We start from the raw sequence: 26,299 nt of genomic DNA on the forward strand, positions 1-26,299 counted from the left end.
TCAAGTAATAGAATACTCACTCAAAATAATAATATAGATCAATAAAATTACAAATGAAGATTTCATTATGCTGACCAAAAATATTATTGATATATGATAGATCACAGAATTTCAATAAACACCTAGTTACTGATTGTTTTTTGAAAAAGTATCACCTATTTAAGGCCTTACTTCACAATAGAAACATTTACTGATAAAAAGTCCCTATCTGATAAAATCATTATCTACAAATATACGGAGATTTTGTAAAATACACTAAGAAAATTTGAGATATTAGTCATTTGCCACGGATATCCTTTCGATGATACATTTGCAAAAAAATCCTAGATCCGTTTTATGGCCAATTATAAAAAGTCATATCACAGCGATTATTTTTGGTCTGGTAAAAACCGACTTTGATAACAAATTGATAGATTGTAGTTTTTGGTTATCGCAAAATGGTATTAAAGGGATAAGAGTCTGCAATTTAATCTGTTATGTGGCCATTACCGTATTATCTATAATAGTATGTAAATTGAATATGTGTATATAACCTATCTATTATATAAAAGATGAAAAAGATTTGAAAGAAAAGAAAAAGACACTTATAATTTAATTCATACTATCAATTCATTGAAAATTAAAAAAATTGTCACGCCAGTAAATGAACTTTTTTGCAACAAATTCAAGTTCTCCTTCCCTGTGTAAAAAAAAAATAGTCAATGGCGTCATAGCTCAAATTTGGGACACCCTGCATAAAAAAATATCTTTACGTCAAAAAAGCGTAATATTTTAAAAAAATATTTATTTATACAGTGTGTCCAGGACAAGGAGGGCCACTATGGGGATCTTGAAAACTGTTAGAGACACAATAAGTTTGGTTAAATGGGAGAAAAGTTGCATATGATCAACGGCCTTAACAAAAAGACATTTGAAAAAGGTTTTTAATTTTTTTTTGGTTTTTCAGATATTAAAAAAAAATTATTTATTGATAATACGTTTTATTTTTTTGTGACAGTAATATTGGAAGTTATTTTGTTATTATTACATTATTATTATAATTATACAATTGGATTAAAATTAGACACAAATATTATTCGTCATCTGTCAACAATAAACCTAACCAACTCTATACAGTGTGTCCATAATAAATTAAAATTGAGGGAATCATATTACAGAAAAATGCTCAGACACGAATGTTGTGTGAACCCTAATTTTTTGTTGCATTTATGAATTCTACGGTAAAGTAAAGGGGTATTTTTCACTTAGCATATCTTATGTAGATATTCAGCTCAGTACTTGAAAAAATTATGGTTAAAAAATATAACGTTTGAAAATAGTGTTTAATAATAAGAAACAATAATTATTTAGTTAATTAAATGTTCAAACTGAATCTCTTCTCATGCCTGGCAATATCCTAAACTGCTTTAGAGCAAGATTTTGTTTGATTAATTCGTATAGTTGCAAACTACAAAAACGTAGTTTTTGTAAAAAAATACAAGAGTAGTTTCTAGACTACTAACGAACTAGAAAAATCAACATGATTCATATTATTATTGTCATCTTAAAGTCATCATCATCTAGATACTATCGCATTACAAATTTATTTAGTCAAAATTCAACCAGGAAATAACGTCGCGCATTGTAAAATATAATAAGCCACCTAGAACAATAGATCAGGTAATCGGTATTATACATACATTATAATCTAATTAACGATGGTCTCTGCAAATGTTTTAATAAATCATAGACAACTAAAATTCTTCTATAATTTAATACTTGCAACAATAATAATTATTGTTTTGTTATCGACCACTCGACTACTGATTCACGTGCGGTAAACTGTCATCCTTATAGTGATCCACTTCTGATTTAACTGCGTTTATTATGGAAATAATTATTATGACAACGCTTTGAATTTTGGTGTATGGTTTCTTGAAAAAAATTCAGAGAAAGAGAATGTCAGATGTTATTGTCGATTTTAAATATGATTGTTTTAAATTCCTTAAGTTGGAATGTGAAATTAAAATAAAATGAGGAGAATAAACGATTTTTATTCCGTAAAAATATCCTTATTCTGACAAGTTATAAAAGTAAATTTTAAAGACAAAAAAATCTATTTTAAAGACAGTCATCTATTTTGTCAGGGAATTGAGTTTCGATATTTTCTGTTTTTTTCTATTAATAATACTAAATACATGCCAAAGAAAACGCATTAAATAATAATTTATTAAGTTACACGGTTGTATGTTTTTCTCAATTTTTCAATTATTTTTCATAAAGATGCACGTCACTACATCCGACAAATGCATCAAAATTATTACTAATTTCGGTTTTTACTGGTTAAAAATAATCAATCCTGACTTGATATCATCACGATTTTGGTCCATAAACCGGAACTGACATTCTGTTCAAGTGCCATATTACTTCCGAATCAAATGAGTAATCAATAACGACAACAATTTTTACGGTATTTTTCTAATCTTTCTTTTGTAGATGCTATCTCCTTTTTTTTGTGCGATATAAAGTTTTTATCAACCAATACATTGTGTTTAAATAGCTGGTGGTTTTACAAAAATCTATCATTAATTAATTAGATGTCAATTGATACTTGTACAGTTAACCAGATTTTTTCTCAGCACTATGAAGGGTGTTTTTGTGATTTATTTCATTTGCACTGTTATTCTGAGTAAGTATTTTATTAGTTTTACAGTTAATACAGTCAGTTTTGTAGTGGAAAAAATCATAATAATAATTATTATTATTAATTAGAAAAAAGCCAAAATTAATCAGCATTAAATGTATGTCTGTATAATATTTGGTACTAATATTAAATTAGTACATTAAAAATTGATTTAGATTTTGATAATAAAATCAATTTTCTCATTCATAATTTGCACGTTTCAATGCTATTAAAAAAGTACAAAAGTAATAATCTTTTACGATAATTGTAGCTGAACATGGAATCCACTGATAAGATATATTCCTGTACTTACCTGCCAACAGTAGACTAATCAGTACATTTTTGTTATCAGGTATCATAGGAACGTTTAAATTTGTATGTCCTTCTAGATCCTGGTAAAAAAGTCTAAATTATTTTTCTAATTTTGCTTTAAGTTACTGAAGTCTTGAAAATGCTTTTTTGAAAGCCATTATTTGTCGTATGTTTTGTTGTGTTTCTTGCCAGGTAGGAAGTTAAAGTAGTATTATGTAGAACTCCATATAATAAAATTTTTAAGCAAGAATGGTCTGTAAATCTGTAAGCATGTATTTTACAAGTATTTTTTTAATGTTCTAGCCCTTATTAGTAAAATAACTTTAAAATTTAGTCTGCCAGGAATATTTACCATTCTTTTTAAGGACACGTAAAATTTTATATTACATGATAATTGTTGTATAAAGTGTACTAATCATTCTGCATTATAATAACCCCAGCCATTAAAAAGTATAACTTTATCTACGTAATACGAACAAAATTGTTTTGTATTATCAAATTGTAATACGAAAGTACTTGATACTTTCCCAGAATATGACATCAATTTAAGTTAATCTAAGTATCTATTATCTCAGGTTTATTGAGGCGATCTGTTATGTTATCATTTAGAAAATATAAGAAGAAGGATACAAACTTTTGTAAAAGAAGGTTTATAGCAAAACTCAAACAAAATTGAGTACGTCGCGAATTTTAAACGCGTACCAACATAAACAAACCAAAAATGCACTATTGCAAAGGTTATTCGAAACGTTTTACTCAAAACTAACGTTTTCCAGTCTAGTACCTAACATGGTAGTACAGGGTGTCCGTTTTCGTAACACTCTTCTCTTTCTTGAGTTATTTCATGAAATCACTGAAAATCAATGACTACTGCAATTGGCAATCTCCTGTGAGATACAACGTTTCGGTTTTTGGCAACCATTATCAACTTTTTTGTTTTTTCTTTTGAACACCATATTAGATTACTTCTTTAAATTGCTTTTTTTCTAAATTCCGTGATATATTATTTGAAACGGTTCTGTTACAGTTTAGCTAAAATAACAAACTTTTTATTTTCACAAAAAGTGGCTAAGATGTCACATCAATCAACAATTGATTAGATCAGTGTCGTCGACATTTGGTCACATGGTCATTTTGTTTACAAAAAACAATAATATCACGTGGAGAAGATTGTTTAGATGTTATTTTTAACGCGTTTTGTGTAAAAGTATAATTTTTGTTACTTCCTCCAAATTGTAAGACTGAAAGTACACTTCAACTCTATTTCTCTCTTTTTCTTTGCAGTACTAAAGCAGATACAGTCATTATTAACAAACAAAGTTTAATTTAAAGGATTTCAACAATACTAAAACTAAAAAACTTTATATTTTGAACCTTAAATTCCATTATGTTAGACGACTACATTGTAATTTGCTCATTAAATATAAACACGCCTTTGGGATACTTTGGCTACAATGCAATTTTTGAAACCTGTGACGTCATTCAACTTTTGATTTAGTTTTCAGTATACATTAGCTATTTCTAACAATTATTGTATTTTAGGTTATTGCTATGCTGAAGACGAGAAGATATGCATCAATTACACGGTGTCAGATCATAGCTGTTACGAATTTAATGACAACTGTCGATCTGGAGAAATATGTTTTGAAGTTAGATTCGAAAACGGGAGATTTAAGCGGGACATTACTAGGCACAGTCAAATTGAAGAGAAAGCTCATTTGGTTCAGCTACCTAAGGCTCTTCGTTTGATATTGAAGAAATTGCGGCAAGATAAACGAAAGCTTTCTGGAAACTCACTTTAAAATATGTCTCTTGCAAATTAAGTGTAAATACCTAATTAAGTACAAATTTTTGTTAGTTTTAGTCACACAATGATGATGTCATGTTGTTTTAAATATAAATTTACCAGTGTTTTATAGCGTTTCTGAACCTTTCTCTGAAAATAATCTCAAAACGTAGGCCTGCACTACATCTGCACCCTGCAAGAGCTTTAAGTTAGGCAACTAACGTTTGGATCAGGGAGGAACAAGACTAAAAGTATCAGGTACTTCTTTGAAAATAATTGTATCAGAAAACCATTTTGAATGCCTTGAAACTCTGAACTTCGTGTGGTTGTGTTTTTTTGGCATCCAACAACGCTGATCAGGAGTTAAGTCTGGTATTAGAAATGTCCATCTATTGCTTTAAGCAGGCGAGAGGAAGTCTGGGAGGTGTAAACAGAGCTTGGTCTTGTTTGTTCACCTGAAAAAGATCAAAATATTGATAGCAGAAACTTACTCGAATAGAGAAATTGGGGTTTTCATTACAAACGGATATGATGTCATGATCGGGTTATTTGTGGCGTTTTGGCTTCGATGGTGTTCCTTATGAGAGCATTCTCGTGTTCCGTTATCTTGTCAAAGAGCTTGATGGTATACTCTTTGATCTCAGCGCCATGTTTTCCACTGCTTGAAATTGGGTTTTTGCTACATTTCAGCCAAGGTATCCTACGCCTTCCGGGTTCTGCCATATATCTTTCTCTGGAGAATTTTCTTAAAGATTTGGTATTTGTTTTTGTTTTGCATTATATAGCCTAAATATTAAAGTTTTCTTCTTTTTTTTGGTGTTTATCACTTGTTAACTCTTCCCAGTACAGACTCATTTGACACCCTATCCTCCCACTCAGAATTCTCCTGTATATTCACAAGTGCTTCAAATTTTTTTTGGGTCGCTTCAGTCAATGTCTGTGACTCCCTAGAAGAGACTTTGATGTTTAAGTCCAAATTGTGACTTTTAAGAAGTTTTGACATTTTGATAAATGTTTGTCTTGCTATTTCTATTCTGCATTCAATCTCTTGAGAGTGGTCCTTTTGTTCAATAATTATCGTTCCCTGATAAACAATGATTTGGATGTTCTGCTTTCTTATTATCGTGAACTTGATTTGAATTCTGTCCATTTTTAGATCATATATGGTTCACTTGCCCCCGTTTATCCATCAACTCTTGCAAGCCAACTAGACTGTTGGTAAATACTACAGTGTCGTCCGCCTAATGTTATTAAAATACATACACTGTTAGTAAAATGTATAAAAAATAATTACTGAAGAATGATTGACATAACGTTTTGATCCAAATATACTAAACCAAAAAGAGGAAATAACACATTTGGTATACCTGCATCTTCACTTAAAGAAAATAAACTTGAGAACCAGGATAACTTTGAATTTTATTCTGGACGAAATTCTCCTTCACGAACATTATTTCCGCTTGTTCTACCCTGTAGCTATTATCTAAATGTGGTAGCATGATAATCATATTATAGATATTATTTACTATCACTATCGTTTATATCCATAAATCTTGTAATCATATAAAGGAAAATTTTCTTTATCGAAAGATAAAGTAATATTTTTGTCAAACTGCCATCAGTTTAACGATTTTCGTTCTCCAGGATCGAAGCAGTGGTTTCCAGGCCGGCGCGACGGGATGTCAAGGTAAAACTTTTTATTTTTGGCCTCCACGCATAATCAAATCGTTTCTAACCTTTCATGTTTGTTTAGTGAATCTGTTATCTTTTGAGACTGTTGATTCTGTGATATTGTTTACGTAAATGAATTTCTGCAGGTGAGTTAATAATAGCCAAAGCAGCCATGTTCTTATATGGCTATTCTAGTTTATGTAAATGCTGGAAAATCAGCTGAGTTGTGCTGAAAGAATTTGCATATTTTTTCACCACTTTTTTTGTGTATTACCGTGTAATAGTGTTATTTTGGTATTTCAGTTGTTTTTTTATAATTTTCACTTTCCTGAATATTTCATTACACTGACCCAGCTTCACTGCTCATAAAATATTCAGAATAGCACTCACGTGGCATACTTATTGGTTTGAGTGTTAGTTTCTGTTTTCATTTAATAAGTTTCTTATAAACGTCTTACAAATTAAGATGGTAATATTAATTCGTAAGACAATAATAAAAAAAAAATGTTTTTTATTCCAATGACATGTCAGTACTTTTTTTTTTTTTATACTAATTATACTAGCTTTTTACCAAAGAATTGTTGACAATAAATTGATAAATTTATTCACAAAGCTAGTGAATAAGCGCAAAAAATATGGCATAATATAAATATGTATAAAATAACAATACAATACAATATTAAAAATTTATTTTTTAATTTTAATTTATCATCTATTTTCAATTATTGAAAAACGCTTGTATAAAAAATGATGTTTCTATCACGTGCGAAAAGTGCCTTTCCCGCACTCGACTGACTCCCAACTTCAGTTAGCGTGCGGGAAAGTATCACTTTCCGCACCTGTTAGGAAAATAACTACTTTTGCTTGCTAGCCTTGGCAACGCGCAAAAATGTAAACTCCTCGGAAAAGGGTAACTTTTCGTTGAGATTTGAAAGCGCAAAATGCATTATTATTGAATGTTGTTTACGACCCCATTATTGTAGCATACTGAAACAAATAATAAATAAAAGCTAAATGTTTTATCAACTTTCCAGCGATCAATCAAACAAAAAACTTCTTGTTTGATTGAGTATTGTACTTTCAGAAATTATTCAGTTGTTTATTCGTAACGGTATAAAAAAGCAATGAATAATGTGTTTATTTCAAAGAGGAAACACAATAATGTCCGTAGTAAAACGATCAATTTTTTTCTTTAGGGACTGAGTGTTTTTGTTGATTAATCGTATAATTAATTTTGAACTTAAATATCTATTACATTCATTGGACTGATTTGTAGAGGAAAAAAAGAAGAGGGTTTTTGAAAAATCATTTATTCTGCATAAAAAAATATAATTTTATTTTATTGGTTCTTCTTTGCTGTTTACAAGTATCGAATAAACTTTTTTTTAAAGTTTCCCTTAAATAAAAATCTAAAGGAGTAAAATGGTCGTTATTTTGATTTACTACTGTTAAAGTAAGTGCATTTAAAGCATTTTATTTAAATGTTTCTCATTGTTTCAATTTTGTATTTTTGTCGCGAAAGCATTATCTTTCACAAATTTGCATTTACATTTTATAAAACAATTTCATTGTTTTTATGACTAGCGGCAATAACATTATTTTTCCGTCACCCTATATGTATAATATACACATTCTAAGGCATAAACTATCATTTGCCTTACAATGTGCGGTTAAACATTGCTTTACATTATTAAGTCGCCAATATTTTTATAAAATGCTAATATGGGCCTGGCACGATTCTCCGTGACGTAATTAGAGACTCTTCAATATCAGTTAACTAATTTTTGTAAATTTGGGTATATTCAGTTGGAGTATGAACGATTACAGATCCAAAAAGTATGATGCTGCAAAAGTAATATTTTAAGCGTGTCTGTATTTTAAAGTAAATATGGCAACCTGTCACTTGCAACGACATTAAAATGTGATTCAGTGAATGGCAGTTGACACTTTAAAAGCAAAATTTCCGAAACGGTAAAAGATAGACATAAACTGGTATCAACAAAATATGAATAGAAACATATTGCGATATACAAAATGCGATGCGAATAACATCAATTGCTGCTAGTTGTTTTGCAACATCTGGCTCTCTCTGTACTCGACGGGTTTCCAAATCTTTAGGAACCGCCCCATTGATGCGGCATCATTTGCTGCTATTTTTGTAATACAAGCGGCAACGTGGCAATGATGACGGCAAATTGTCAGAATGATCGTACGTCCATCCACTGTTGAACACCCTGTATACATAGACTGTGACTATGGTTGAACATTTTTAAAATTAACTTTATTTTCCGTAACCACAAAAGTTACAGTCTAAACTTTTAGATGGCGCTCTAAGTTCAGATGGAAAGAAAAATGAATGGTACCTTACGACTGTACCTCAATACTCATTAGTCACATTATTTGACTTCATTGACGCACTGATAATATAGATCATATGATAATCATTTGGAATCACCTATAATACTGTGCTATAATTAACCAATAACTGGTCTCGGGTACTGCTTTTGCTATTACGTATCGCAACCGAGGCCAATGGCATGGCATTAACGATACGATGACGAAGTCGTACGTAATTACCATCAGCGTTGAGGCTATGTTCAATGTACAGTATAGTTTATCTTTATCTAGGGAAGATGACGAATCCGGTTTAACATTATCACAACAACCAAACTTCCTGTTAAAAGTTCAATAATACAGTCGCTAAATTTGTGTACGGCTACATACATCTTGAATCATGTCGGTTAACTTACGTGCAGGCTGTTCGTACAGTTTAATTCCAAACAATCAAAATGATTCTACACATCGTAAGTAGTTTACCTTCAAAGTGTACTTAATCTTATGTAAACAACTGAGTAAACATTAATGGTGTAAGACAATAGTGTCAAACAGTAATTCTCATCTTCGATTTCACTTTGATAGTATACTATAATTAAACCTTTCAATTTAATTAAAAGCGCCATACCGATTAATAAATTGTTGCCATATCTAATCATCCGGTCTTTGGTTATAATTGCGAGTTTCTTTTGCATTTAGAAGGATCAATTTATTTCATTCATAATATCTCTTATAATAATAAAATATACTTTTATCTAAAATAAATTAATAAAATTTACTAATTTATTTTAGTTAAATTTATACAGACTGTCCAGGAAAATCCTGAACCTCGCTCTAAACAGAAGTGATTAATACGGATTTGTTTTTTGTTTATTGTCGCTGTAAGAGGTTGATTTGATTAAACAACTTTTTTAATTTAAGTTGTAGAGGACATTTTCGGCTGTCAACCTGTATTGTTTAATACACCGTAATTTTGGCCATCTGAACAAAAAACTAAAATTTCTTTGTGGTTTTATAGTGTTTTGGAAATATCTCCCTTAGAAGACGTTTTAGGACAAAAGTTTGCTATAGCATTCTTTTAGAAGATACAATACTAATACTGGTCTATTAAGGCACTGTTTTATGGTTTGACACAGTTATCCGTTCTTTATACAACAAGTGACTTAAACTATGGTTTATTCACGAAAAGAACAAGCCCACAAACGGAGCGAGTGACCTAAGTTCTTTGAGTACCCTAATAAATTAGGTTTAAATTCCGTGTTTTGCACAATATTAACAAGATTAACAAGTGAATAAAACATCGTTTAATTCGTTGCTAAGGATTGAATAATTGAGTCATAATAGGAAGAAATTAAATAAGTAAATCAAGTCTCTGGCATTCTCAAAAAATTCTAGAGATCTCTGAGAGTTTAAGAAAAATCTCGAAATGTCTAGGAGCGTTGTAGAGACTTCTGGCTAGTCCTGAAAGACTTTCAGTAGTATTTAGAAGTCTCTGGCATTCTCAAAAAAAATCTAGAGATTTGTGGAAGTTTTAAAAAATCTTGGAAGGTTTAAGAGTCTTAAGGAGACTTATGGCAAGCCTTGAGAGGCTTTCAGTAGTATTTAGAAGTCTCTGGCATTCTCAAAAAAATTCTATAGATCTTTGGAAATTGTTAAAAATCTTGGAATGTTTAACAGTCTTCATGACTTATGGCATACCTTTCAGTAGTGTTTAGAAGTCTTTGACATTCTCAAAAAATTCTATAGATATTTGGAAATTGTTAAAAATCTTGGAAGGTTTAACAGTCTTCATGACTTATGGCATACCTTTCAGTAGTGTTTAGAAGTCTTTGGCATTCTCAAAAAAATTCTAGAGATTTCTGAAAGTTTAAAAAAAATCTTGGAACATCTAGGAGCCTTGTAGAGACTTCTGGCTAGTCCTGAAAGGGTTTCAATAGTATTTAGAAGTCTCCGGCATTCTCAAAAAAATTCTAGAGATCTCTGGAAATTTTAAAAAATCTTGGATTGTCTAGGAGCCTTGTAGAGACTTTTTGCTAGTCCTGAAGTTCTTTCAGTAGTATTTAAAAGTCTCTGGCGTTCTCAAAAAAATTCTAGAGATCCCTGAAAATTTTTAAAAAATCTTGGAAGGTTTAACAGCTTTATGAAGACTTATGGCAAGCCTTTGAGTAGTATTTAGAAGTCTCTGGAATTCTCAAAAAAAAATCTAGAGATCCCTGGGAATTTTTAAAAAATCTTGGAATGTCTAGGAGCCTTGTAGATACTTCTGGTTGGTCCTGAAAGGCTTTCAGTTGTAGTTAGAAGTCTCTGGCATTCTTAAAAAAATTCTAGAGATCCCTTGAAATGTTTAAAAAATCTTGGAAGGTTTAACAGCTTTATGAAGACTTATGGCAAGCCTTTCAGTAGTATTTAGAAATCTCTGGAATTCTCAAAAAAAATCTAGAGATCCCTGGGAATTTTTAAAAAATCTTGGAATGTCTAGGAGCCTTGTAGATACTTCTGGTTGGTCCTGAAAGGCTTTCAGTTGTAATTAGAAGTCTCTGGCATTCTTAAAAAAATTCTAGAGATCTCTGGAAATGTTTAAAAAATCTTGGAAGGTTTAACAGCTTTATGAAGCCTTATGGCAAGCCTTTCAGTAGTATTTAAAAGTCTCTGGCATTCTCAAAAAAAAATCTAGAAAACTCTGGAAATTTTAGTAGTCTAGTATGTTTCGTTATTGTCAGGAGCTGAGGATGAGCTGATCAGGAGCTGAGCTATAAGGTACATTAGAAGCGAAACTCTAACATTGCAACTACTTCCATGTTTCTTGAACCAACTAGCGTCAATTCAAAAAATCACTTTGTCTAAACGGAGTGAGATAGAAAACTGAATTTTTTTGACTTAAACTCTTATATATATCGCACCGTCTTACTTTAACACAAGCTTAAGTTGAATTTGGTTTTGACTGTTACATTGCAGGTGAATATAGTCACAGTCTAGCCTACATTTAACTTAATCTTGGCTTAACATATAGTAAGTGATACTGCGTATAGTTTGATGAAAGCGTATAATTTTTATTATAAACTTGACCCTTAAAAGTTATTGGTACTTTTATAACCGTTTTGAACGTTTGTCACAATGTCATATTTGTGCAGTTTGTCACCAAATAATAATTTAATAGTTCTAATATTAAAATGAGAGATTATGATTGTGAGTTTAGTGTAACTTTAAAAATCGTCGTCTTTAATGGTGTATAAAATGGTATCATGATTTACGTACCTACTTAAGATCTTAGTAGATTTTCCTAAATTTACTATCGTCATTACAGTACCATATAAAAGCTACGAGATGAATTTAAAGAAAAGTTTGCGTAATTCGGATCTTTGGTACTCACGGGGTAATATTTTACATTACTTTTTTTAAATATTATTAGTTAATGTCTAAGACACTTTATTATTATTTTTTATATAATTTTATTGTATAACAACTTTTACATTGTTTATAGACATGGGTCAAAACTGGGACAAATTCCGTCTTTTAATGTGGAAGAATTGGACGCTACAATATAGGAAACCTCTACAAACTGTGATAGAAATTCTAGCGCCAGTTTTATTTTCAATTTTACTGGTGCTGATTCGAAGTTTGGTTGATCCAGAACCACATGATGCCGTGGAATATCACCCATTTTGTACGATACCCTATCCTATTCCAGGTTTTTGCGAACTTCCCACTGCTTCTAATAGTACGAGCCAGAAAAATTATAGGAAGTTAACTCAAACTAGGAATGATAGTACTGATTCTGATGGAAATATATTTAAGTAAGTGATTTTGGGTATGTTTTGTAACAAAAAATGTTAGGACTAAAACTTTACCAGTTGCATATAACCTAGTAATATTTACTAGTTTAATAGAGATCAATCATATCAACAAATTGCTCTTCTTTCAGGAATTACTTTCTACTCTATTCTCCCAGCAATACGGCGATCAGTGAAATAATGCAACCGTTTAAACTAGTATTTAAAGATGTTAAAGCGTTTAATTCCTCCTCTGAAATGGAGGATTATTATGTGACTAGCAGTAGAAATACTACATTTGCTGGCATACAATTCGATGATAATCTTCTTAACGGGAATGATTTGGGATCTGACAGATATGTTAACTTTGCCTTACGGTATGTATTTTTTTTAATTATCAAAATAAAGGAACTACTTAACTAATTATTTATAATATAGCTTCCCGTCAGAACTTCGATTCAGTAATTCACTTTTGGAACAAAATAATTGGCATACTAACCTAATTTACCCACTATTTCAAACGGCGGGTCCTAGAAGTCCAAACAGCAGTAGTGGAGCAACACCAAGTGAGTATGATGTGTACGTGTATGATGTAAATAATTCAATAAAAACTAATTTTCTCATAGTTGACTTTGAATTAATGAGAAGACAAAATGACATAAACGATTTTCATAAAAAGAACAAACGTTTGAACATTTTTAAAAAACGAAAAAAATAGTCAACATGACAGTTTTAATAACGCAAAACAACTGTAGATGACTTTAGAAATTGCATAAAAATTTCATCAAAAAACGCATTTTTAAAATTTTTTAACATTTTTGCAAATTGAAAAAAAGTGTGAAAATGACAGTTTTGATGGTGCAAATCAAATGTAGGTCACTATAAAAATTGTATAAAATAACTTTTAAAGAAAAAATTCCCAATTTAGTTAATTTTATTATTGGATTAATTAATGAAAATTTTCATAATTCAAAAATTTTCCAAAAAAATTCCTGAAAAAAAATGGTGTCATATTTAGACATGTCAAAAATTTTTTTTTTTCGCATGGAGAATACGAATCTGTCTGTTTTGCTGTAACTGTCGCCATTTTGTTACTGACTTTAAAATTAGGGCATTTTTACAGTACTCAAAGCCTACTAAGGTAAAATTAGTTTTTATTGAATTAATTTGTCATTTATAAAGCAAATCATAGTGGTCATATGCATCACTGAAATCAGGATAATATTCATTATTTGGTCGCCTAAACATCCAATAAGGCGTCCATAAGAAAAAAGAAAGTTGATGATGATGACAGAAAAAAAAAGCAATGAAAATGTGTTTCTGGTTTTTGGATATCTCTTAAAATAATGTTAGAAATAAATAAAAACCAAAAATCAATGTTTTTTTTCCTAAGTACTCAGAAATTTGGTTTAGCTTTAAATTGCCCAACTGCCCCAATTTAAACTTTTTCGCATTTCTTATAGTTTCCAAGATTCCAGTGATTAGGGACAAACTTCATTTACCCTGTATAAACTAACGTTTTTTTTTTTCAGATTACTTTATCGAAGGATTTCTAGCTTTACAGCATTTGTTGTCAACGTTTGCCACTCTGTATAATGCTGGATATAAAATTCCAGCAGGAAATAGTACAATTGATTGGTTATTTTTACAAGCGTTGGATTTGCCTTTCGTAAACATGAGAAGATTTCCATACGCTGCATGGAAAGATGATTTGCTTCTCACTCCATTAAAGGCTTTCGTTAGTATTATTGTGATGCTCAGCTTTGTCTATCCCTGTATTAATACTGTGAAATCAATTACGACAGAAAAGGAAAAACAACTGAAGGTAAGAAGGAACATGTTTCACTTTCTTACAGTTTTTATTTAAAAAAAATACAGAGTAGTATCGCCAGAATTTGTGGCAAAAAGATTCCCAGAAAATTTGGAAAACCATGTTGAATGAGTTCCTACTGTAAATTTCGAGGCTATTCCAGAGAAAGTTATAATTAACTAACATGTTTTTTTCTTTGTTTTAGGAAGCAATGAAAATAATGGGTCTACCAAGCTGGCTGCATTGGTTGGCTTGGTTTTTGAAAAGCTTCAGCTACCTAATGATATCCATAATTCTGATAATAATTCTATTGAAAGTACGCTGGTATACGAATACAGATTACACCGTATTTACCTATGCCAGTCCAGCAGTATTATTTATTTTTTTACTGTTTTACATATGCGCGACCATAACATTTTGCTTTGCTATTAGCGTATTTTTCTCCAAAGGTCAGTATCCAAAACAATCCTAATTCAAAAACAACATCTTTATAACTTTCAGCTAACACAGCAGCTACTATAGCTGGAGTGGCATGGTTCCTATCTTATGCCCCTTATTCATTCCTGCAAAACAATTATGACTCTCTGAGTTTAGCAACCAAACTTTCGTCAAGTTTAGGAGCAAATACCGCTATGGCGTATGGATTTCAAATTGTTTTGATGTATGAAGGCACCGGAGAAGGTGAGGAAATTTTGCATAAAACTTTCTGAACATTTTTTATCCTGTTTTTGCATTTTCAGGGGTACAATTTAATAACATATGGAAACCAAACACACCTGATGATGATCTCTCTTTAGGAATAGTTATGATAATGTTATTTGTTGACGCTGTGTTATATTTGTTAATAGCTCTCTATGTGGAAGCCGTATTTCCTGGTGCTTATGGAGTGCCTAAAAAGTGGTACTTTTTGTTTACGACCGCGTTTTGGTGTGGTCAACCTAGAAGTAGTAGTTAGTAAACTAAAAAGTCAAGTAAAATTTCAAGCTAATACTGAAAATGTTCTAGTTGTGGATAACTTTGATGATACAACAGACAATAACGGTGAATTTTTTGAAACTGAACCCACACATTTACACGCCGGTATTCGAATTAATCACCTCAGAAGAGTTTTTGGTAAAAAATTAGCAGTAAGAAATCTGTCCTTAAACATGTATGAAGATCAAATCACTGTCTTGCTTGGTCATAATGGAGCAGGAAAAACCACTACCATGTCCATGTTAACTGGAATGATAACTCCAACTAGTGGCACTGCAATCGTCAACGGGTGAGGGTAATGTAAAACTTTACATTTCAGAGCATTACTTTGACGAAAATGGTTTTGTAAACAGATATGACATAAGAATGAACATGGATCAAGTTCGGAACAGTTTAGGCCTTTGTCCTCAGCATAATATAATTTTTGACGAAATGACTGTGGCGGAACACATTTATTTTTTCAGTCGATTAAAAGGAATGAAAGGATCGGATATTGATCATGAAATAGCAAAATATGTGAATTTACTCGAACTGCAAGACAAAGTGAGTCTAATAATTAGTAAATAGTTTTAGTCGTAAGAAGTTATTTTTTTGACAAAACTGACTCTGAGTTACTTTGATTCATTTTAAGATATCTTATTTTTGATATTTAGAGAGATGCAAAATCGAGTACTTTATCTGGTGGTATGAAACGACGTCTTTGTGTTGGTATTGCTCTTTGCGGTAATTCCAAAGTGGTTATGCTGGATGAGCCAACAGCCGGAATGGATCCAACAGCTAGAAGAGCTTTATGGGACTTATTATTGAAGCAAAAAACTGGTAAGAGCTAATATACTTAAATATACGAGGTCATACTGGTTCAGATGATACTTTAGCTGGAAGAATCTTTAAAATTTACGATATCACTTAAAGCTGTAAATGATACTAAATAAAACTTTCTATTCTACCGATTATTTTTTAGTGATACATTTCACTGATACTAAATTTGCTTCAATTAAATGTATTTGAATTTTATTTTAAAACTTTTGTGAGAAAGTTAGACGGTTCTGGCCATTCACCATGACTGTCTTCGCAGTGACTAATTCGATTTTAAAATTTTATTTTAGACTAGCTTTCTGCCAACCTACATTTCGTTTGCGGTTTAATACATTAACGAAGGATTTACTTCAACCTAGAGTGAAAGTAAATAGTCGTGCGTAATAAATAAAGCAAGCAAAGGCTTCTGGCACTTTTTAAAAAGTTTTCAATAGCTTTTAGAGGTCTATATGGAACTTTCGAGGCTAGTTAGAGGCGTCTTGCAATTTAAACAGTTATAAGAAGCAAGCAAGTTCTCACTAGCATTTAAGGATCTCTGGCATTTTTCAAATGACCCAAGAAAATTTAAGCAAGTTTTTCAAGATTTTACTTTTGGAAATAGTCTATAAAGTTTTGATATAGTTACATACCTATTCTTATTTGATTTTTGTCTAATGAAATGAGATAAGAGTTGTGACGCAACAGAAGTCACTGAACTGGTTGAAAAATTTAAAAATGTGCCATCTTTGTAGTCTTAATCTTCATTCCTCTTGACTTTTACATCCTTCTTCTAGATTTTTTTAAGTAGCTTAATCGGACACCTACTATAGTCTGCTATTTCTTCTTCGGTAGAATCATCACTAAATATAAAGTACAAACTTACTGGTTATTTCAATTTATATCTTTGGTTTTCACTTGTCTTATCATTTAGGTAGAACCATGCTACTGACAACTCATTTTATGGACGAAGCCGATCTTCTCGGTGACCGAATAGCCATTATGGCCGGAGGCAAACTGCAATGTTGCGGCAGTAGTTTCTTCCTCAAGAAAAAATACGGAGCTGGCTACCATCTGATTTTGGACAAATCTCCACAATGCGACACGGAAAGAGTTACTGCTCTGCTACAAAATTATATACAAAATATCGAGGTAAGAAGGCTAGAAAGGCATTATTCAAGTCAATTTCGATTACCAAAGTAAAATCAAAAATGTCTTAACAAGCCCTGTTTTGTGTAATTTTTTAGGTGCACAGTAACGTAGGGTCGGAATTGAGTTATTTACTGTCAGAAAACCAGTCAAACGTTTTCGAAGCGATGCTTAGAGACTTGGAACAGCAATCAAACTATTTAGGAATCAACAGTTACGGCATATCACTTACAACACTTGAGGATGTTTTTATGAAGTAAGATTTTTATACAGGGTGGACAATAAGTAATGGTCCTTGAAACAACAAAAAATTCCTCAATAAACTAAAATACATATTACCGAGTTGTCATGCCTGAATGTACTATTATTATAGACCATCCTGTATAACAAACAACTATTTTTTTTAATATTTGGATTTGATATTAGAGTTGGGGCGGATCACGGTCAAGAAGAAATGTTAAATGGACACGATAAGAATGATAGTAATGGATACGCAACGATGGATGTTAAAGGTTTGTTTATAGTTATTTCAAAAAGGTCAATACAGGGTGTTTCTTAAATATGGTATACGTAACTTCAGGGACGTCTTTTGCAGCTAAAAGAAATGAACTTTGCTCTATATGTGTTGTTCATACATGTTCGACGATTGTAATACACAACTATCGTCTTCGAGAACTTTGGTTTGGTGTTACTTTGATATTTGTCCGCCTGGCGCTGCAACCAAAAATGTTTCTGGTAAAACTATACATGGTGGTCAAATAAAGAATTGTTTTGACTACAATCTGGTAAAAAAATCTGCTTTTTACCTGTCATAGAATCAAAGTTATGAGTTGTTAAAGCACATAGTAGCCTCACTTTATCCACGAAAAACACATTTTGATTTAAATGAGAATATCTCAACAGCATCTTCTGCATCTGTATAAAAAAAAGTAACAAAACTTATGAAAAATTCGTGTCTGGAAGATAATTTTAGCTGTAGAATATGATCTTAAAGTTATGTATTGTACTTATGAAACATCCTGAATTCAGGGTAAAATAAGTTGGTCTGCCATGGATTTTTTATACAATCTTGTTTCTATTTTAACCAGCTCTGAAAAAAATCCAAAGCAGGCTAATTTTGTTCAAACGGTCACTCACTAAAACATTAATACCATGAGATACGTTTTCAGTAGAAAGTAATTCATCCCCGCGATTAGTATCATCTTTAGAACTTCTGACGAATCAACTAGAAGCAATGACTTTAAAAAAGGTCTTGTCCATTATCCGCTCGTGGATTCTATTAGTGATTCAAATTGCAATTCCTGTAATTTTCCTGATAATCGCCATGATAGTCGTGCGAATGCAAAAAAGAATTGGAAACCTTCCACCAATGCCACTGGAATTGAGCAAGTACAAAAATCCAGTTGTTTTGATTGATGGATCTGAGCATGGGAAGGACTACTCTGAATGGTACAAAACTGTATCTGGAAGTGCTTGTAAAGAGGTCGAATCAATTCGCGATACAATTTTACATTTGGTAATTAGATGTTATTGTTGTTTTATGTCATTTACACTAGTGTGGACCTTTTTAGACCGCAGAGACTCCAGTAACCGTTAGAAGAAGGTATATAGGGGGAGCCTCATTTACTAAGATGTCTAACTTGTTGTTTGACGTCAACTTTACCGTTTACTTCAACAACGATCCCTACCACACACCGGCTCTAGCTCTCAACCTGGCTCTAAACTCTATTTACAGGAAATTTGTAAATTGTACCGATTGTGGTATACATGTAACTAATTATCCCATGCCATATAGTGCAGACACACAGGTAATCACTCATCCACCATCAATGTTTTTTTACCAGTATAGAGTTTTTTAGATAACTTTATTGGCCACCGTGGGTAATAGTATGGGTTTCCAACTGGCCTTCAACATATGTTTTTCCATGGCCTTTGTATCATCTTTCTACATCCTGTTTATAATACGTGAAAGAGTTAGCCAGTCTAAACACTTGCAATTTGTGTCTGGAGTGAAAGTTCATGCGTTTTGGCTCACTACGCTATTTTGGGATTTCTGTACTTACTTGCTAACCATTATCGCTTTATTGTTAACATTGATTTGTTTCCAAGAAGATGGATTTAAAACCGCCGGAGATATTGGTGAGTAGTTTGATACTTTTTGTATAGTACTAGAAATGCTTTATATGTTTTATTTTTTTTACTTTCAGAGAGACTATTTCTTATATTTATCTACTTTGGATGGTCAATGTTGCCTATGATATATGTTGCTGGTTTCCTATTTGATATTCCATCAACTGGCTTTACTAGAATGACCTTCTTTAACATATTTACTGGTAAGTGAACAATCAAGTGTCTTATTACATTAAGCATCTTTAAAATAATGTGTGCTAATCAAACAACTATAATTTAGGTTGTGCAGTATTTTTGATCGTGCAACTACTTGGTACACCCGGATTTGACTTAGAACACGTGGGCCATATACTTCACTGGATATTTTTGATGGTACCCCATTACTCGCTAGCCAGTGGCATTTTTGACACTTTTAAACTGTATTCCTACAATAGCTTGTGCAACACTTATTACGAAACTTGCAGACAACGTTATCCCAATTATACTAAAGAACAATGTTGGGATTTGAGTTCTTCTGTTAAAAGTGTATGCAAAGGTGTGTATTTTGTTTATTATTTTTGCTCTTATTTTTTAAAATTTCTATTACCTTATACCTTCACTATGTATTCCTATCTAAAGTAAACGTTATAATTAATAGTCATAATCTTGATATCGGTTTAAAGTGAAAAAACAATAAAAGCTATACTGGGTGTTTCTAATAAGACTTAACACTTAAAACTTAACTGTTTGTTTGAATTTTAGGTAAAAATTGGCACCAAAAATGACATTTAAGCAAAAACTTAGGGATAAGTAATGTTTTAACGTTATCTAATTATTATTATTAAGGGCAAAACACGGGTCACGTAATAGTAAAAACATCTATTTTTGACTCTTACTTTGAGATTCAGTAACCCTACATTATCTGTATTTCTACGATTCTAAGAACAGACATTTTGTGTTGGAGCAATATTGTCACGAATAACATAAGTTGCACCATGTTCCGGTACCTAGTCTGGCCCCGGTCTCCCCCAGTGCACTGCCGAATCAGCGAGACCGGCAAATTGGGGTCATGAGACGAGTATTTAATCGGCGTCTCAAGCCATCGACGACCACCGAACTCTGGGGTCATCCCCAGAGGGAGGTCACGAGCGACAGTCCGAACTTCCTAGTGCCCGGACGGCTCGTTACCCTGTTGCAGTACCTAAAGTAAGTCCTTTGGGCGTGTCGGACATAGGGGCACCCTGCTCGTATCGAGCGGGTACCGCTTGGCGGCACTTCAGAAGGCCTTACGCCCATACCCCCACACCCACGCATCTACACACCCCCTCTTGGACAGTGTTCAATACTAAGAGTTATGCAGCGCCGAATAAAGAAGTCATGCTTGTACTACGTTTGTTGTTTCTGTTCCTGCGCTACCCCCTAAACGTGACATGGTGGAGGCGCCTCGTTTGATCTCGGACTACTGATCTTCATATCAGTAGTCACACCCCAGCTCTACCCCTGACGCTACGACCCTCCCAAAAAATGAAGATGTTGAAGATTTTGAAGGACCAGTTTACAGACTCGCATTTGCCCGAATCGAGTAGGGTAAAGTAAAGAGCGACCTGGAGGACGCCCTAAAGCAACAGAGTCTATGCAGTGCAGATGAGCACAATAATAAGTATAATTTATATTAATTTAGTAAAGGTAAAATTTAACTGAGTAATTGGGTATAGTAGAAATAAGTATATAATTGGCATAGTTGCAGTTTAGTAATAACATTGTCTCAATTTTCTAAGCCAGTGACCTAGGTTCCTTGCTGAGACAGCAAAATAGTGCAAGTATCGTGTGTTTATTTAAAACTAGGTCAAGTGCAAGTACTTGATATAGGATTCTTTGTTTATTAATTTAAAAAATATATATATATTGTTTATTTCAGTGGCCACCGGACGACCTTGTTGCGTCTATCAACGCATTGCCATATCATTTAAGGAAGTAAAGCAGCAAGTCTTGGAGAAGCTGACATCTTCAGATGGGTCCCGCCACGACGGTTCTACTTACACCCGTGTGCACCCAGAGTCTTTTAATAAGTCGAGCTGAAGAAGCATCTCCAAATGTGCTCACGTTAATTAAGAAGAAGTATACATGTCCAATGATAGGTGTGCTAAAGGAGCACGCAAAAGGACACAGTAGGAAGAAGTGAAGCTAAGCGATGAAGTTTGCCGCTTAGAGAATACAGTGCCAAGAGACGGCACTACGAGATGAAGCCTAGGTGAAGCGTTTCCACTTAGATGATGGTGCCCAAAGGAGTATACAATACAATGTGCAGTTGACGTAAATTTTGGCCAAAATGGAGAGCAAGAAGATAGACGCAACACAAGGTTGAAAGGTGACCCAAGGAAAGAATTAATTTTTTTGTGGCTGAAAACATTATCTAGGAATCTAGAAGTAGTTTTAAGAGAAAAGTGTTTATATTTTTGGAATAAAGTTTTTCCCATACCCTCTCTAGCAAATAAGCAACATCGGTTAATTTTAAGATTCATATGGAAAAAGGAAAGACGAGAAATTTATTTTGTAATATAGAATTTTAGTGTTCGGGGCGAACACTTGTTGGAAGGGGGAGATGTCACGAATAACATAAGTTGCACCATGTTCCGGTACCTAGTCTGGCCCCGGTCTCCCCCAGTGCACTGCCGAATCAGCGAGACCGGCAAATTGGGGTCATGAGACGAGTATTTAATCGGCGTCTCAAGCCATCGACGACCACCGAACTCTGGGGTCATCCCCAGAGGGAGGTCACGAGCGACAGTCCGAACTTCCTAGTGCCCGGACGGCTCGTTACCCTGTTGCAGTACCTAAAGTAAGTCCTTTGGGCGTGTCGGACATAGGGGCACCCTGCTCGTATCGAGCGGGTACCGCTTGGCGGCACTTCAGAAGGCCTTACGCCCATACCCCCACACCCACGCATCTACACACCCCCTCTTGGACAGTGTTCAATACTAAGAGTTATGCAGCGCCGAATAAAGAAGTCATGCTTGTACTACGTTTGTTGTTTCTGTTCCTGCGCTACCCCCTAAACGTGACAATATTATTAGATATTAATTCAGTGTCAAGGAATTTTAATCTAAAGTTAAAACAAATTTAACCAAGTGTTGCACATTATTTAAAATCAGAACTAAAGTAATTTTAAAATTTCTTTGAAAACATCAAGCTGATGGTAGTTATTGCTAAAACCGAAACGTCCAATTTCAAATATAACACTTGGAAGTTGCCATGTGAAAGTGTCAATTACTTAATAGAATAATCTGACCTGCTCACAACAAAATAAACACTTTTTTCCAAATTTTCGTATTTTTTGCAACAGAGTGGATATTTTTTAAACTCACCACAAATATATCAAACATAAGTATACTGCATACGCTTTTGTTTATAGATAAACTTTAATAAGTACCAAAATTTCTTAGCTGAATTCAACTAGCTTCGCAAAACCTAATTTCAAATGGATACTCAATACAGCATTTTTTCTTTACAGGTCTTGATGATAACTACTATAAATGGGAAGCCCCAGGAATTGGAAGAAACATTTTCTTTTCCTTCGTTGTGGGTTTTGCTCTAATACTATTCCTGCTCTCTATAGATTACAAAATATTTTCCAAAGTCACATATTACATTAAACAAAAGCGCTCCCCTAAATTTCCTGTAGAAGTCGAAAACGAAGACTCGGACGTGCAGGCTGAAAGATACAAAATTCGTAACGATCCTACATCTGAACTGAATCAAAGATACACAATGTACGCCAAAGACCTTACGAAATATTACAAGAACTTTTTAGCCGTAAATGGTTTATGTTTGGGTGTGAAGAAATACGAGTGTTTCGGATTGCTGGGTATAAACGGAGCCGGAAAAACCACGACTTTTAAAATGCTCACTGGCGATGTTAAAATTTCGTATGGAGACGCCTGGGTGAATGGAGACAGTGTAAAAACTGCCACTAAAAATGTTCAGAAGCATATAGGATATTGTCCACAATTTGACGCTCTTTTGGACGATTTAACAGCCAGAGAGACTCTGAGAATATTTTGTTTGCTAAGAGGGATTCCTCACGACCATTGCAACGGAATTATCCAAAAATTGGCTGGAGACTTTGATTATACTAGACACTTGGACAAAAAAGTGAAAGAGCTTAGTGGAGGAAATAAAAGGAAATTAAGTGCTTCTGTTGCTTTGATTGCTGATCCTCCAGTTATCTACTTGGACGAACCGACTACAGGTAATATTTCCTATCTACGACTTTCGCATTATTAATTCCATAACTTTAGGAATGGATCCAGCAACAAAACGGTTTCTTTGGAATGCCCTTTGTCACGTTAGGGACAGCGGCAAAACGATAATTTTAACAACACACAGTATGGAAGAATGCGAAGCCTTATGTACTCGACTAGCGATTATGGTGAATGGAACCTTTAAATGTTTGGGTTCTACGCAGCATTTGAAAAGCAAATTTGCGGAAGGATACACTTTGACGGTTAAAATTAAGAAACCAGACAGTTTACTTCAGTTGGACACCGAGCAAATTGAAGAGTTTATTAAAGAAAAGTTTCCCAGTGCATCGTTGAGAGAGAAGCACGAAGAGTTATTGACGTATTATATTTCGGATAAAAGCGTTCCTTGGTCGAAAATGTTTGGTATTCTCGAAGAAGCTAAACGGGATGATATTAATATAGAGGATTATTCGTTAGGACAAAGCAGCCTAGAACAAGTAAGTTTTCTTATTTAATACAATAAAATAATATTTACTTTCTTCAACAATAAAGTGACAATTATTTTAAATCAACTCCTCACGTTCAGGACAAAATAATTTTTTTTTTTTTTAAATTTCATGTTTTTTAAACACTTTTGTTTGTGTGTACAAAAAAAGATACACTACAAATCGCAATAGATAGAAAACGGTTAAATTGGGAAAAGTTAGGCAATAAGTAGACCTTACGTTGTTTATGTTTTAAATTATGAGACATTTAAGAAAAAATATTTTTTTTTTAACAGAAAATATTTTCTCATTAAACTCTTTCTAAGTGTTAATGGTCATTTGATAAGACATTTCGGTTCTTACTTTTTCTGGCATTGTCACGTGATACTAGAACACCGTTTACTTAAGTCTGTTTCCCTAACATTGGCTAAATTCAGTTTAAGGGCAGCTGAGATAAGTTTAGTTTAGACTGTGATATTTTGCAGCTGATCTGTCACATTCAAACCTCAATTTAGCTTAAGTTGTAATTAAAATCGATTTGGAAGTGTCGGGGAAACAAGCATTAGACTATCTTGTGACAACTGTCACGTGACACTAAATACCATTTACCTATACTGTCACGTGACAACTCTATTAAATTGATTATCATAAAGCTGTAAAATGCACATTGCCTCTAATACTCTTTTACAATTATGACGTATGTGACAGTTCAGTTAGTTAACACGTGGTTACGTCTTTTACAATTTGAGTTTTTAGTTTTGTTAGAATTTATTAAAATATTAGTTAATAACGTCAAATTTCCCATCTCGCTCAGTTCACATGTAAAAGAAAAAAAACGACAATTATTACGTCACTGCCACTAGCTTTGAGACCGACTTTACTTCTTATTATCTTAACATTTTCTGTATTTGGTGAATATATTACTTTATACTGTTTTTTTTTCAGATTTTTCTTGCTTTCACAAAATACCAACACCAGACCGAATAGAAAAATGAAATCTGGGAGAGCATAGAGGTGTAGGAATTAAATGTGCTACCTTTTTATGTAGCTGGTAAATCTGTGATGGTCAATATGCATGACGTTTTATAATTTAAGCATAGTGTAATTACTCGTCCACTGTTTAATGTTTATTACAAAGCTTATTAATTAAATTATTTTTAAAGAGCGAATGGTGTTTTTAGTTCATTTTGAGGTACCCACATTTTTTTTCTTATAGACCACTTTTAGAATTTTGCTACTTTCGGTGGACAGCAGCTACATTCCCAAATATTTCCAAAACTTGATAAAAAAAACATAGAGATTTAATTGGTTAATTAATTAATTGATTGTGCTGTGTGGGAACAATTGCGAAACATCCCTATTATCTTGTTGTTTTTCTTTGCACAAAGTTGACAGGGCTCACTTGATCACATCCTTTAAAAACGATATCATAACACGTGACAACTGTCAGGATTAACTCCGCCTGCTCTAACGACCAAGAACAGCGCCCAGCCTACCTGATTTACACGCGCGCATTGTTTGATCTAGACGCCTGTGCAAGGCCATTGCCAATTCAAAAATAACCACACAGCTGTCAAAAGTTTGACGCAATTTTCAGTCTTGCGCATCACATAATTAAGTTAAAACGTTTTTTTCGTTAAAATTTAAGTCTATTAACAGTATTTATTCAAATTTAGTGGTTAAAAATGAAATATTAATAAGGTAAGTTAAATATTTTGAATTCTAAAGGGTTTTCGAAGTATTAGATTGTGTTTCGAGGTTAACGTAAAGCATCTAGTTGAAATATGAATATCTAAAAGCTTAATATTCTTACTTAACTAATGAATGTTATTCTCAGATATCCTATTTGGATGTATATTTTATCAAAAATGTAAACTAAAAAATTATAATTAACAAAAAAATGGCGACGAAAGTACGTCATCGTGAATTTGACAGCTGGTCAAATTATTGTTTTGTTAAATGACAGAATGATTTGACCAACTATCAAACTACGTCATTGTGATGTCACATGCACCCTGCATGCGCACGTTTATTTTAGATGATATTAGGCCTGTTCGCAGAGAGAATCTCCAACTAGTATTCAGAAAAATAGATACTTCCATTGGCCACAAGTCAAAAAACGTTATCAGTGACGTGAGCATTCAACCAATGAAACTTGACATTTATTGAATTGTAAACGAGTCAGGGATTGCTTCTCGGAACA

General features: G+C 33.0%; 2 protein-coding genes and 1 long non-coding RNA gene across 10 annotated transcripts in view; 2 read left to right on the top strand and 1 right to left on the bottom strand.

Annotated features, from left to right (window-relative positions):
• The window catches only part of LOC145740426 (uncharacterized), a 44,001-nt gene that overhangs the window by 939 nt on the left and 16,763 nt on the right, over positions 1 to 26,299 (bottom strand). The window contains exons 1-2 of one of the 4 annotated variants that reach the window (XR_014181422.1): positions 6,128 to 6,266; positions 4,881 to 6,001 (exon numbers count right to left, since the gene is read on the bottom strand). The exons of 1 other annotated variant lie outside the window; for it this stretch is intronic. Coding sequence is in view for 2 of the 3 variants with exons in the window: in XM_081995997.1 (XP_081852123.1) it covers positions 2,976 to 3,021 (46 nt within the window). In the remaining variant the exon portion in view is untranslated. Of the gene's footprint in view, positions 1 to 20; positions 940 to 2,975; positions 3,105 to 4,880; positions 6,002 to 6,127; positions 6,267 to 26,299 lie in introns of those variants that run through there. 2 more of the 4 variants (XM_081995997.1, XM_081995996.1) reach the window with 2 other exon arrangements.
• Positions 3,027 to 4,885, top strand: LOC145740427 (uncharacterized). The gene is made up of 2 exons (XR_014181423.1): positions 3,027 to 3,166; positions 4,517 to 4,885. It is a non-coding gene; the product is annotated as an uncharacterized LOC145740427 (long non-coding RNA).
• Positions 6,322 to 25,261, top strand: LOC145740403 (phospholipid-transporting ATPase ABCA3-like). Of its 5 annotated transcripts, XM_081995948.1 has the most exons (23): positions 6,409 to 6,447; positions 6,514 to 6,577; positions 12,247 to 12,559; positions 12,688 to 12,912; positions 12,974 to 13,101; positions 14,068 to 14,360; positions 14,551 to 14,794; positions 14,847 to 15,026; positions 15,086 to 15,295; positions 15,351 to 15,609; positions 15,674 to 15,863; positions 15,974 to 16,139; positions 17,047 to 17,264; positions 17,360 to 17,517; positions 17,688 to 17,773; positions 18,431 to 18,777; positions 18,833 to 19,069; positions 19,121 to 19,400; positions 19,469 to 19,594; positions 19,672 to 19,926; positions 22,882 to 23,619; positions 23,669 to 24,108; positions 25,042 to 25,261. In XM_081995948.1, the coding sequence occupies exons 3-23, from the start codon at positions 12,249 to 12,251 to the stop codon at positions 25,081 to 25,083; spliced, it is 5,133 nt and encodes a 1,710-aa protein (XP_081852074.1). In that variant the 5' UTR covers positions 6,409 to 6,447; positions 6,514 to 6,577; positions 12,247 to 12,248; the 3' UTR covers positions 25,084 to 25,261. The 5 variants fall into 5 exon arrangements, with proteins under 5 accessions (XP_081852072.1, XP_081852074.1, XP_081852069.1 ...); XM_081995946.1 differs by lacking the exon at positions 6,514 to 6,577 and having other exon boundaries at positions 6,322 to 6,447; XM_081995943.1 differs by lacking the exons at positions 6,409 to 6,447; positions 6,514 to 6,577 and adding an exon at positions 9,046 to 9,235.

This window comes from Ips typographus, linkage group LG1 (assembly GCF_016097725.1).
Source record: "Ips typographus isolate SLU linkage group LG1, UJ_Ityp_2.0, whole genome shotgun sequence".
Lineage (NCBI taxonomy): Eukaryota > Metazoa > Arthropoda > Insecta > Coleoptera > Curculionidae > Ips > Ips typographus.

Excerpts from the sequence above, each read along its gene's own strand:
- LOC145740403 (XM_081995943.1), top strand. The coding sequence starts at position 9,166 with ATGTCGGTTAACTTACGTGCAGGCTGTTCGTACAGTTTAATTCCAAAC. Across the intron at positions 9,236-12,246 it reads TCAAAATGATTCTACACATC|ACATGGGTCAAAACTGGGAC; the intron begins GTAAGTAGTTTA and ends CATTGTTTATAG. Across the intron at positions 19,927-22,881 it reads TGTTAAAAGTGTATGCAAAG|GTCTTGATGATAACTACTAT; the intron begins GTGTGTATTTTG and ends TTTTCTTTACAG.